Source organism: Nipponia nippon, unplaced genomic scaffold (assembly GCF_047370975.1).
Source record: "Nipponia nippon isolate SJK-2023a ecotype South Korea unplaced genomic scaffold, ASM4737097v1 scaffold_4, whole genome shotgun sequence".
NCBI classification, from domain to species: Eukaryota; Metazoa; Chordata; class Aves; order Pelecaniformes; family Threskiornithidae; genus Nipponia; species Nipponia nippon.
Window position 1 is genome coordinate 105,779,967 of NW_028262358.1, and position 13,511 is coordinate 105,793,477.

Sequence of the window (13,511 nt, forward strand, 5' to 3'; positions counted from 1 at the left end):
TGTGAGACAATAATTAACCACAATGTCGCCAGGCGTCAGCTGTATTTTTGAAACTCCAAGCTTGATGAGGCATTAGGAACAACAGCACTAGAGTTATAAAAGTAAACTCCATTAAAAGGAATATGCACTATGTCATTTTTCTGTGTTGCCCTTATATGAGCAACATCACTGAGTCTCATTTGTTCCTTAGAAACTTTATTTGCCAAGGAAATAAAGGAAATGTTAGGAAAAGGAATACTGACTGAAAAGGTTGGTAACTGATTCTTTAAAAATGATATAAAATGGTATTTTTTTACTATGAATCTTTGTTGGTGATCTCAGAATGTAACATCTTAACTTACAGGCATTATTAGTAATCATGATTTTAAAGAATTTTACTGGAAAACAAGTGGAACCCCTGTTTCTTGGACAGCATATAATCCTACAGCAGAGTAACATTAAAAGATTGTACGTCTTAAAAAAAAAAATCCAGAGATACTACATTGGACACCTATGAGAGAACTTAGGCAAATTCAGCCTCCCTGGAATACCCACATGTCTGTGCTGAAATCAAAAGGCCTCTGATCTGGCAGGCGTGCCTGCTTCCCTCTGGCTTCATACTACACCTCTGTGTGGCCAAGGACCCCTACACATAGAAGGCAACTCAAGAAGAGGAGAGGTCCTCTGTTTCTTCCTTGTCTCTCCTTCCTAAGCAGCCTGTGTCTGGGCTGCGATGGTGCCTATTACCCACCAATTCTTTGTGCTTTCAGCCATGTCATAGGGCAGTGACTACACATGAAATGGTCCCCCTTTCTGTTTGTTGCCCAGGCTCTCACTGTACAAATAGTTGAGGTATATTTATGCCCTCTACTCTGAGTGGAAATAAGAAAGTCCCTCTTGTAGTCTTTTCCCATGCATTCATTCTCCAGTTTTAGTATTTTCTCACCTCTTAACTTGGGTACCTAACACCCATGAACCAAGTTTAAAGCCCTTTCTTGTTAGGTTAGCAAATCTGTTCACAAACACATTCCCTCCTTCTGAGGGAAAGAGTCATCGTAACTGATGATCTTCAAAGCTGGGTTTGAAATGAATTGGCCTGTCATTGAGCATATTTCTCTTCTAGTTGTTAGACAGAATCCTACATCGGTCTTTGATTTAGAGTACTGAAGCAACCTGTCTTTTGTCCTCTCCCTGTTGTAAAAACTGATGGAAGATAAGCATGAAAGAAGCCTTTCTGTTTTTTCCATTAAGAGGTAATTAACCCAAGCCTCCAATGCTAGTTACCTTCTGTGGATTCCAAGATGTGTGCATAGTCATGGAAGATATTAATTTATGTGGATAGTGACAAAAAGAAAAAAAAAAGGACTAAGTTCCGCAAGCCTCACAATATTAGTTAACTGTAGGATCATGCTGGGATGGAAGTGTCAAAGTTTTGTAGATGCGAGTGAGAGACAAAATACTGACCAACTGCTGCGATCTTGTTAGAGGGCTGAAATCTTGCCCTTGGAGTAAATGTAGGGACTTAATTTCATTCTGAAGGCTGCAGTAGAAGGGTGCTTACACATGCTCACTGACACCTCCTGCTCCTAGATGCAGGCCTTCTTTTCCCATCATTTAGCTTCCAGGACTCTCTTTTCCTAGCTCTCTGCCCTGCCCAGCCTCCCTACTCCCCTCCAGGAATCTCAGTCCCCTGCAGTTCATGCACAGACAAGAGTTGGGCTTTGTATCAGCGATTTGCTGAGGAGACACAGGGATTTCATTAGCAAGAAGGAAACGCTGTGACCTGCTTTCAATCTTCCCCTTCTGCTTTTTGAGCAAAGAGGCTTGCTCACTCTCACATGAGCTACTCTGGTGAAGGGGACCTAGTGTGGAGGCATGGACAAGATAGGCAGAGGGTACATGTGCTCAGGACTGCTGAAGACTGGTATTGCCAGTATGTGAAATAATTCTAATTAGTGCATAAAGATATTACTATTGTGTGATACTGCCTACATTTACAGTGCAGTGCTAGCATGGCGGTGTCATGCTGGCCACCATAAGTCTGCCCAAAGCAGCAACTGGAATATCCATTGGTTCTGCAGAATAGCTCCAATGGAACCCGCCATTGGGAGGGCAGGAGCTCCAGGATCCTGAGACAGTCTGTTAAAGGAGGAAGATAGATCAAAGCTGAATTATTTCTGGGAGATCTCTATGTCTATGGGAAAGGTAGTGAGCGTATATCATAGAATCATAGAATCATTAAGGCTGGAAAAGACCTCTGAGATCATCGAGTCCAACCGTGTGGACTCATGTAGTCATTGTGTATATGTGTAGTCATTATATGTGTAGTCATTGTAACTATTAAGCTCTCTCAAGGTCTGGGAGGACAGATACCAGTGCCAAAGAAAGACCAGTGCCATGTTTCTGAATAGGAACAGGAGGCATAAGAAATTCTTTCTATAAATGAGTCAGAAACACTGTTCTTCCGCTATTTGGACAGTGATATTATCAAATTAATGACCTTTTCACAAGTTAAAGGTTTATGCATTGAGATACTGATACCTGAATCATTACACAGATAAGAGTTTTGTAGTTGTCTTTTGTTACAAATAATTATTCTACAGATCATTTCACCATTGTGTGGAAAACATTAAATAATTGATTTAGGAGGTACACTATAATTTTCTTAACTATTGCAGTTCAGGCATGAGGCCTTCCTTTTGACAGCTAAATTCTTAATACTTTGACTAAAGAATCTCATCAGGCTTAAACTCCCAGTCTACATCCCCATAATGTTCAGAGTCGCCAAGGTTAGAGCTGGAAAAACTTGCACATCTTGTCTGGAGCAGGGCAAGCCAAAGATGGTCACTGTACCACATTTGCTAATGTTTTGAATTTTCATATATGTATGAGCTATGTAAATTAATGTGGCTATTAGGGTATAGCTGTATGATTGGATAATATTTTAATGTATATCTTAAGGTTGATAACCTTGTAGATTCTCATCTACTTCTGCTTGCAATCCCCAAGTGTTTTGTGACAAGCTAGTATTAGACCTGAGCCCAGAAAAATCTCATTTCCAATCGGTAAGGAAGGTTTTTTTAAATAACCTATTCTTTTCCTCTCTGTTGCTTAAGCTGTGAATTCTCAAGCTGGCTAATATACAGTTCTATTTTATTTTCTGCAAAATTCAGTAGAAGACAGCTAAGCCTAGATTTCTTATGTTAAACTTCCATGTAAAGAATTGCTGTAAATAACCAAAGCTGATCACACAATTGCAAGTGTACAGGAAGCTTATTCCAAAGGCAAGAATGAAAAGGGATAGTGCTCTGTACTAGTGTTAATGAGTGGAGATGGGGGTCCTTATCACAGAGCTGTCTGAGAACCTGTACAAAGTCAGTGAGGAAGTGCTGTAGTCAGGCTTTTATATTTATACGGCAAAATCCAAACTAATTCTGTTGTAAAGAAAATGCTATTAGTGTGTTTTGTAAGTATAAACCTTATATATCTATTTGTAATGTTTATCACAGTGAAAATGCAGCATATTCTGTTTGTCTCTAGTACTTGTCTGCGAATAATTTCCAAACCAGTTCCATTATTTGCAAATATTGAATATCTGTAAAATACTCCAGGCTAATTATTTGTGCATAGTTCATTTTAGCATTCACCATTTGTGGCTGAGCAATTAGATGCTTACCCATTGGGGGAGTCTAATTTGATATGTTTTAAAAATTGCTTTGCTGAGTCAGAGCTCAGCTAGTATAACCTTTTTAATTGGAAAATAATGGAGAATAAGATATGACTGGTGCTTAATGCCACCTTATAATTACTGAATAAAATATAGGGATATTTAAATGTCGTTCTAATTGAATATCAATCATTGAAATCTTTTTAAATGCCAAATAACCTGATCTTTGAACACCAATGAGCAAAATAATTTATTCAGAAGTAATATACATCTCTGTCATTGTTGAGCTGATTATAATACTAATCTGTACTAATAAATTAATTTCATTCCCAGCCCTTTCAAAATCCTTTAAAAAATGTCATATCTGTAACTCAGAAATGCTTATTTTAGTATAACTCTAAATATTTTTATTAATAGTGGAATGAGGAAACCTTTACAATTACTAAATGCAGAAGTTTTAGATTATACTAAAAATCTTCTAAAAATATTAAAAGGACAATTTTCAGCTTAAGTTTATTAATGCTTTCAATCTCCTCTAGGCCATTCTTGTGTTAAAACCATTTTTTGGAATTTAAATAAACTATCCAAATACAAAAATTGCATGTAAACAGATGTCTAAGCGTGAGGCAACATTGCAGTTTATGACATATGAGAAAATGTAATGCTCCCTTGGAAAAAAAAAAAATCAAAGATTTCATAAGGCACAAGGGTATAATTTTAAAATTGTCTGCTCAGGTGAGGCAAGGAAAGGCTGGAGACAGGATCTGATCTCTAGTCATGCTGAAGGCAATGGGCTTTTTGCCATTAACTGTGAATGGTGAACGTCATCAAACTGTTTCATATTACATCAGTAGTAGAAGCTTTTTCCATGTGCTTTCAGAATCCATCATATACCCAAGTTAGCTAGACTTAAAAGCACATGTAAAGAAGAATGATAATTGACTTTTTACCGTAAAGCTTATTCAGAATTTTAAACAGAACTTCTGGGTTTTGTTAATAAAACAGTTTTTTTCTTTCTAACCTGAAAGGTGATCAAAGAATTGGTGTATATATAACATTGTCTAGCAAGCACCAGTGCTAACTAATGAGTGATAGTTATTAGTTCTTATTATTAAATTCCATTAACTAACATTAACTTAGACAGTGCTGCACTGGCATGTCACCCGAGTTTACAAATGAAAAAATGTTGCAAAATAAAAAAGACTGTCTACAAAGTGTAAATCAGATGGAGAAGTCAAGTAGACAGGTACCTTTTTCATAATTCAATTGCCATGACTAAACATTTAGGCACTGTTACCTGCACATTTGCTGGAAATGATGTCAGAAGTCATTAATAGGTCAGTCTACACATTTTTCCAAAAGTTTGAAATAGTCAGATTTGGCTTTGTTTGTTCTGTGTTGGATTTTGTAACGGATGTTTTCCAAGAATATGGTATTTATTTTGTGGAAGGGTGACTTGAAATATAGAAGACCTCCAGTTAATGTCTAGCTGACAGATCTGATAGTGACTTACGGTCAGATTTTTTTGACAGTTTTAAAATGTAATAATATAAAGCAGTACCAGTGTTGCCAGCTGAGTGTCTTCCACACAAAAAACTATGTAAAATATTACTTTTATATGATAAATGACGATGATGGTTATTCTCTCAAAAATCATACTTCTTTTTTCCAGTCTAAAACGTATATGTGCAGTTGGCAAGGGGATACCCTGTGTTTCACAGTTGACTTTGCTCTGGGATTTACCTGTTTTGACAGTAAAACAAAGGTAAGAGGAAAAAGAAAAGAAAGCATAACTCTGTTTTATTTTACTGTTATTGAAGATATCCATAACCATAATTTTTTATGGTGATGTCGGGTATTTCTTCCTCAAACGTACTGTACTTTTTATTTACATAGCACTACTGAAATGTAGTCAGTTTGGGACTTGAAGGGGACAATTATAGTTGTGCCTTAGCATGTAAATATAAATTTTGGAGAAAGATATAAAAAAAGTAATTTCCTTTTCAAGTAATAAAAGCAAAGGAGGGTTATATTTAGCAGAGAACTTGGTTTCTTATAATGAAGAAGCTTCAAGATTTCTAAAAGATTACCAGTTACGAAAAAAATGAAGTGTCACCTGATTCAATTTGTTTTGAAGCTACAGATATAAAGTAGAATTAATTATTCTTCCATCATAAGAAATTTAGGCCATGTCTAAAATAAACAGAACAAGGGCAAATGCATATTAAAGTCATAATCTATAAGATTAAATTCACTTATCTTGCAAAACAGTGGCTATATATAAAGTGCCTACAGGGGATGGTTTATGATACATGCCAACTTCCAAGCCCTGTCTATAATTCTACTATTTTATATATAATTTACTGATACTTTAATTTAAATTATTCAAAATGGATTTATACATTTGTTTGCCAGTAGAAGTAAACGTACATACAAAAAATGTTTCTACATTAATAGAGCTGTACAGTAGAAGGTCTGTCCTCTGAAATATGGTCTAGAACTCCAAACTGAAAGGTTTTCTAAATATATATTAAAGAAATTCAGTCAGTCATTCTGAGTTAAGAGGAAACATACTTCATTTTGAAATATTGACACAGGATCTAGTTTTTGTGTGTTGGTATTTTTGAGTTTTGCGGCCAAAATGCACAAGTTTATTTGAATCTTTGTGCAGATAAATGATGACCAAGATCATTGTTATTTGAAAATTTAGACTAATTGCATTAAGTGTGCTATCCTATGAGGCAACATAGAATTTCAGGAAATACATTTGCATACCTTTCTCTGCCTCAAGTGATACTGCATTCTGAAATTGTGCTTTTTGCACAATTGTACACATTTTGTGTGTAGCCACATGCTAAATATAGAAAGTAATCTCATTAGTTTAGACTATAGAAAATGTTTCTTTTAAATGTGAAGACTGATTGGGTGGACTGCCACCTTTAAAATTATAAACTTCTCTATTGATAGGACTTTGAGACACAGTACCTACTTTCAGTATCGATGATGAGGAGGATTTAGATCAACCTTTGTTGCATAGCTAAGCAGAAATACAGAATACCATCAGATAGATTGATTCTGTTGTTAAACTAAAAATTCTAGAGAGCTCAAGTACATTTATTGTTCATCTGTGTGAGAGATGGAGATGTCCTCTGCATCCTCAAGCCTGAGTGAGGCAGTAATGGGTGGCTTCTGCAGTTCATCTTACTTCCCATAATTGTCAGCTGGAGTTGACTGTGTTGCCCCATACTCATAGCTTTTTCGGAATATTTCCTACCAGCACTGAATAGATCATTGAAATGGTCAAGCAATTAACAGTTCATTAGGGACACAGCAATTTTGCTGAAAAATTTATTTTTTCTTTGAGATAATGAATTTCAAATTCAAGTCACCTATTGATGCAAAGAATGCTCTTACACCACAGCAGGTGTTCATACAGGCTTATTAAAGTAAAGGCCAGTCGCACGTCTGCTCTATGACTCTAAGCCTGGATTTCAAATTTTGGGCAACCAGCTCATGTACTCATTAAAAAATGTTCTTTTTTACAGTCTGGAAAATAATATTAAAAGGGCCTTCTTATTACAAATGATGAAATAAAAAGTGTAAGAATGTTTGCTTAGGAGGGTGGTGGGTTGACCCTGGCTGGATGCCAGGTGCCCACCAAAGCTGCTCTATTACTCCCCTTCTTAGCTGGACACGGGGGAGAAAAATACAACGAAAGGCTCATGGATCGAGATAAGGACAGGGAGATCACTCACCAGTTACTGTCATGGGCAAAACAGACTCGACTTGGGGAAATCAGTTTAATTTATTACCAATCAAATCAGAGTAGGGTAATGAGAGAAAAACCCCAAATCTTAAATCAACTTCCCCCTACCCCTCCCTTCTTCCCAGGCTCAACTTCACTAGGTAGATTTTCTCTGCCTCCTCCCCCACAGCAGCACAGGGGGACAGGGAATGGGGGTTGTGGTGAGTTCATCACACATTGTCTCTGCCACTCCTTCCTCCTCAGGGGGAGGACTCCTCACACTCTTCCCCTGCTCCAGCGTGGGGTCCCTCCCACAAGAGACAGTCCTCCATGAACATCTCCAATGTTTGTCCTTACCACAGGCTGCGGTTCTTCACAAACTGCTCCAGCATGGGTCCCTTCCACAGGGTGCAGTCCTTCAGGAACAGACTGCTCCAGCGTGGGTCCCCTGCGAGTTCACAAGTCCTGCCAGCAAACCTGCTCCAGTGTGGGCTCCTCTCTCCATGGGTCCACAGGTCCTGCCAGGAGCCTGCTCCAGTGCAGGCTTCCCACAGGGTCACAGCTTCCTTCAGGCACATCCACCTGCTCCAGCGTGGGGTCCTCCACGGGCTGCAGGGTGAATATTTGCTCCACCATGGACCTCCATGGGCTGCAGGGGGACAGCCTGTCTCACCATGGTCTTCACCAGGAGCTGCGGAGGAATCTCTGCTCCAGCACCTGGAGCACCTGCCCCCCCTCCTTCTTCACTGACCTTGGTGTCTGCAGAGTTGCTCCTCTCACATATTCTCACTCCTCTCTCTGGCTGCTGTTCCACCACAGTTTGGTCTTTTTTTTCTCCCTTCTTAAATATGTTATCCTAGAGGCGCTACCACTGTCGCTGATTGGCTCAGCTTTAGCCAGCATGGGTCCATCTTGGAGCCGGCTGGCATTGGCTCTATCGGACATGGGGGAAGCTTCTAGCAGCTTCTCACTGAAGCCACCCCTGTAGCCCCCCGCTACCAAAACCTTGCCATGGAAACCCAACACAAGGGGTTTAAGCATCTTTTAGAAAACTCTTTACTAGAACAGTTTTAGGGGATTCTTAAACTTATTTGAAAGAATTACTTCATTTCCTACATGTTCTGTCCCAGGGTCATCATAGGCTTAACTCATTCAGCTTTTACCATTTTGGGCCCATCACAGAGATACTCTTGTGGCCTGCAGCTGCTTTATATCTGATCTTAGAGATTCTTTTTATCTTGTTGGCTTCATTGGTTCATCTTCCCCATCCTGTGCCTCCAGCCGCTCATCCAAGACAAAGGGATCCCAAAGTGTGCATTTTCTTCCACCTTCCAGAGCCATCTACTTCTCTTCTTTTCCACTCAGTGTCAACTGTTGAGAGAGATGATGACTCTGGCAATGCCTATTAATGCTAAATTGTTGCTAAGTTCTTGCTTCATCTCCACTCTAGCAGTTATATTATATAACGAACATTCATCTCTCCTATTTAGATCCAAACTCATTTAAGCTTTGAATACTTTTCAGGTGGTCTAATTAGGCCCTCTGGACCCAGTTAAAATCTGTTCATGAATGTAAAGTTTAAGCACCATCACAATGCTGTAGCATAGTTGGGTTTTTCTTCACCTGTTATATTTGTCTAAGAAGTCAATGATGTTTATGTCTGCAGGGAACCAGGAGATGGAATCAGGCTTTTTGTGCCTCCTGTAAACACTTTTTTATTGATAGGGCATTCCCTTTCAAACTATGAGTAGGGTTCTGAAGACCACTGGTAGCACTGGTGTACATGAAAATAATATTTTGCAATGAGGTATATCAGAAAATGGAACACAGCAAACTTTATTCTGTGTGTGCTTTTGAAATAGCCTTCAAAGTATTTAGATTGTTTCCTTAGCAGTGTCCAGGGACTGAATCACATTTCAATGTGTGCATAGAATTTTCATTAATGTATAGGCATTAAGGAAACATCAGCAAGAAGTCCGTATGCAAGTTGTTACCTTGTGTTTTTTTAAACTTATACATTTTCAGGTGATCAATAGAAAACATTCAAATAAATATGGAAAATTACATTGGTTTCAAAAATAATTTCCCAATATTTGTTTTAAAAAGTATCTCCATAACTATTAAAACATACCTGTCAATCTAGGACTTGTCAACACTAGTTAAGATGCCATGCATAAACCTGTAGGAGACCAAGAAGCCTAGAATTCTTGTATATTTTACGAACAACTATGTAATGTAGAACATATTGTTGTGGTTTGCGAGACTACATTCAATAATAACATTTTTGCATTTCTATAGCTTATTTTATCTGAGGATTTCAAACCACATTACACACATCAGTAAATTCAGCTTTGCAACATCTGTGTAAGACATTATTATCTATGATATGCGGATGAGCCAGCTGAAATATGAAAGATCAAGATAAGATACGGAATTGTGTTCACAGTGAAACTGATACAAATATCCTGATGAATCTTTCTAGAATTAAGCTTTTGCCGTGAATTTTGATAATATGTAGGCAACTGAAAGATTTACATTTCAGAGAATTTCTAAATAATTGTTTAATTAGTGAATATTAATATTGCATCTTTTGCTTTCACATATGATACGGAGCTGTTGATTTTATTTGCTCTGCAACCAGCCTGTTATCATACGCTATGTTTACTGCCGTAATGCTTTATCTTAATACATACACATTGATCATCCATCTATAGTTCTAGGTAAGAGTGTGTAGCAGAGTTCTTAATCACATTTCTTTCTCTTTAGAACGTGCTGTGGAGGTTTAAATTCTCTCAGCTCAAAGGCTCTTCAGATGATGGGAAAACAAGAGTAAAGCTGCTTTTTCAGAATCTAGACACCAAACAAATTGAGACAAAGGTAAGCATCATCCTCTTTCTCAGTTTAGTAAAAAATGAAATGGAATTACTATCAAAGCATCAAAAATTACATTTCCTACTACACATGCATATGGTGAACTCCACATCATAGTTTATCTTTTTTTTCCTATTCTCTAGAAACTCTACAATAAATGGAAGTGATGTAGTATCTATAGATTTATTATACTATTTGTACAAGCCTGTTACTGAGTTGTGTTATCATGGTGTTTTACTGTTTCAGAAAGATGGTTTCTGTGAAGTTACTTAGCAAACCTATAATAGATATAATATCTAAAAACTGCTTTTAAAAAGTATAAAGGAAAAATAAAATTATTTAAATGCTAAATACATTTTTAAGCTGCTATATAGTAGACTTAAAATTTTAAGCAAATATGTGCTTAAGGTTTACCAATAAAACACAAGATTGTGTAACATTTTTTAGCTTAAAAAAGGGAATATTCTTGTAAGAGGCCAAGCAATTCCTGACACCTATTGGTTCTACTGTGAATTAAGAGCACTCAGTGCTTTGCATGATCCAGAATTAAGCTGTGGAGACATCCAGTCACTACTATAGATGAGATATTACTGGTGTCTCTTTTTTTTCCCTCTAGCAATCATCAAATAAAACAGTGAAACTTAGAATTCAGATTCCCAACTGAACTTCAGCAGTTTCTAATTCAGGATTGTAGTTTGTATCATCATCTGGAGGTTTGGCTGTAATGCCTTAATCTGCGCTGATACTGCCCCGTGATCCCAAGCTTGATGCTGAATAAATAAAAAAAAGGATAATTTTTCAATCATGCAGTTTTAAAAAGAATGAGGAGAAGTTTGATGTGATATGACAGAGAAGAGGAAGGTAAGAGTGAGGTTCGACTGGGAATTGCTGGACAAAATCCAATGAAAACAACAGTAAAATATCTGAAAATCTGTGAAAATTTTCAAATACTCTTACTTCAAGTTGTATAGGTTAAAGTCACTTATAAAGCGATACTTTTGTATAGTGACCATACACAAAAGTTATATATAACCTATCCTTCTAATGTTTAAAAAAAGTAGTAAGAAAATCTCTAACCTTCCTTGTTTATCATAAAGTTACAAAAAATGCAGTATATCTTTCTTTGTACATCTGTATTAGTAAATTATTCAGTATTTCATCAGCAAACTTAACCTGACTTGTCTGTTGGCTCTACAGTAAAAGATATTATAATAATATCTGTTACAAACAGTACAATACTACAATAACTTGACTATAGTAGCAGGTCATTTCCACTTCATTTCTCACAGTACTCCTTGGAGACAGAAAAGGACTCCTATCATCATTCTATATGCGTTCATTTGTTGCAGAGAGCTCACATAACTTGTTCCAGGTCAGACAGGAAGATTATACTGGTTCAACAACCATAATCTGAATCTCTGAATCTGTGTATTAAATCATTAGATAATCCATGTGTTGCTTGCAATGGAATTCCATTGCTTCACTACTGGATTATTCTTCTGTCTGTTGTGGTAAATAATCTGGGGGGGGGGGTTAATTTAATTTTATTTTTATTTCTGTGCTCACTTCAATTGTTTTTAATTGGTTTTACCGGTGTTTTACTCTTCAGATAGAAAAACTGTAAATGTTAACATTTTTAGGAAAATTTGATTGTCTGTAAAATAATGACAAAAGTGAATCCTAATGATAATTTTACAGCAAATTTTGTCCAGGAGACAGATTTGTTAAAACATTAAAAATTATTCTTTTGCATAGCTCTAGCGAAAACAGCTTGTAATTGGCAAAATTTTCATGAATATTTGTGAGGTACCTTGAAATTATCAGATGGAAGATGATACGTGATCAGTTCATACAGAATTCTAAGTATGTATATACCTAAATGTACATATGTGTTGTAAATGTTGGAAGAGCCCAGGAAAAGCTCATTAAAGGCCAGAGGAAAGGCTGATACAAAGTAGCTGAGGATTTACCAGGACTTCAGTGACTATACTTTTTATCACTGCTTCTGCACAGTGCAGTATACCCACTAGGATTTCACATTAAATGGCACTGGGATATAGATATGCAGCCTCTCCACTTCATATAAGCAGTATATATATTCAGGTATATGCCCACCACTTAAATGGTTTTGTTTCTTAGACTTCAGAATTACAGACTAGTCAGGAAATAACCAACACTAATACCTATAGTATCTGCCTCAGCTTATTGTACTGAAAGAGATTTCGTAGAGCCAGATGGTGCTGTATCGTGAATTGCAGCCAATAACGAGAAACAGAAAATGTCATCAAATAATAGATGTTTCATTTTTCCTGAGTAAATGAGCCACTACATGTGAAATAAAGCTTGATACAGATGACTTATGTTCACTTGGCAGTAAACAGTAGAGTTAAGGTTGCAAAAGAATTTTCCGGATTAGTCTAATTTTATATGCTTATAAATTCTTGGCCAAAAAAAATCAAATTTTGGAATTCTATTTTTGCATCTTGGTGACTAGTTAGAGATGATGTTTCTTCTTCTATAAATTTTAAGCCAAGTGCTTCTTCCTGTGCACTTCAGTTTTAGGTGAAGAACAATACATTCTTCCATTTAAAAAATTTTCTTTTCAAAGGAGCTAATAAGGCCTAGATTCCTGTCAGTTGTTTCTCCTTCAGGTCCTTCATATTGCCTACAACTTCCCCTCATAGATTCCCACTTCAGTACTTCCCTGCCTTTAATACTTCCAGTAATAACTCCACTTTGACTCCTTGAAATCCCCCAGAAGTCATTGCAATGCATTCATATTACTAATAAATCCCAGCATATTTTTATCCAGCCTGACAATGGGGAAAAAGCTGTGGCAGCTGGTTTGTAGGTATGTGTGTATTACCTGGTCAGCTAACCCATGTATAATGGGTGGCCAAGGGACCCCTGTCCCGGCTGCTGGTCAAGGCAGGAAAGGACAATGCTCTCCCTGCCTTCCCTTCCCTGCAGGGTGCTAACAGGACCTCCCAAACTCTGCCAACAACTTGTGCCACACTTCTAGAAATTGAGCTCCTTTGAGGTGTCCACCTCTTCGACAAATAGGGCAAAAATTGCACATATGCACATATGTGATTTCGTTACTTTGTTTCTGTAGGAAATCAGACTTAATTTTTTAGAAGAGAAACTTAAAAATTCTGAAATTGCTACATAGCATGTAAATGGATCTGTATGAAGGAGTAGCTCTGCAACTATTTTGAAAGGGGAAGGAGAGTCATTGATTATGTATTC

The 13,511-nt window shown here is 37.2% G+C and overlaps 1 protein-coding gene across 1 annotated transcript in view; it reads left to right on the forward strand.

Annotated features, from left to right (window-relative positions):
* SNTG2 (syntrophin gamma 2) overlaps positions 1-13,511 on the forward strand; it is a 286,578-nt gene that overhangs the window by 264,182 nt on the left and 8,885 nt on the right. Inside the window, exons 15-16 of the mRNA XM_087775769.1 lie at positions 5,319-5,411; positions 10,158-10,268. Coding sequence (XP_087631895.1) covers positions 5,319-5,411; positions 10,158-10,268 — 204 coding nt within the window. The remainder of the gene's footprint in view (positions 1-5,318; positions 5,412-10,157; positions 10,269-13,511) is intronic.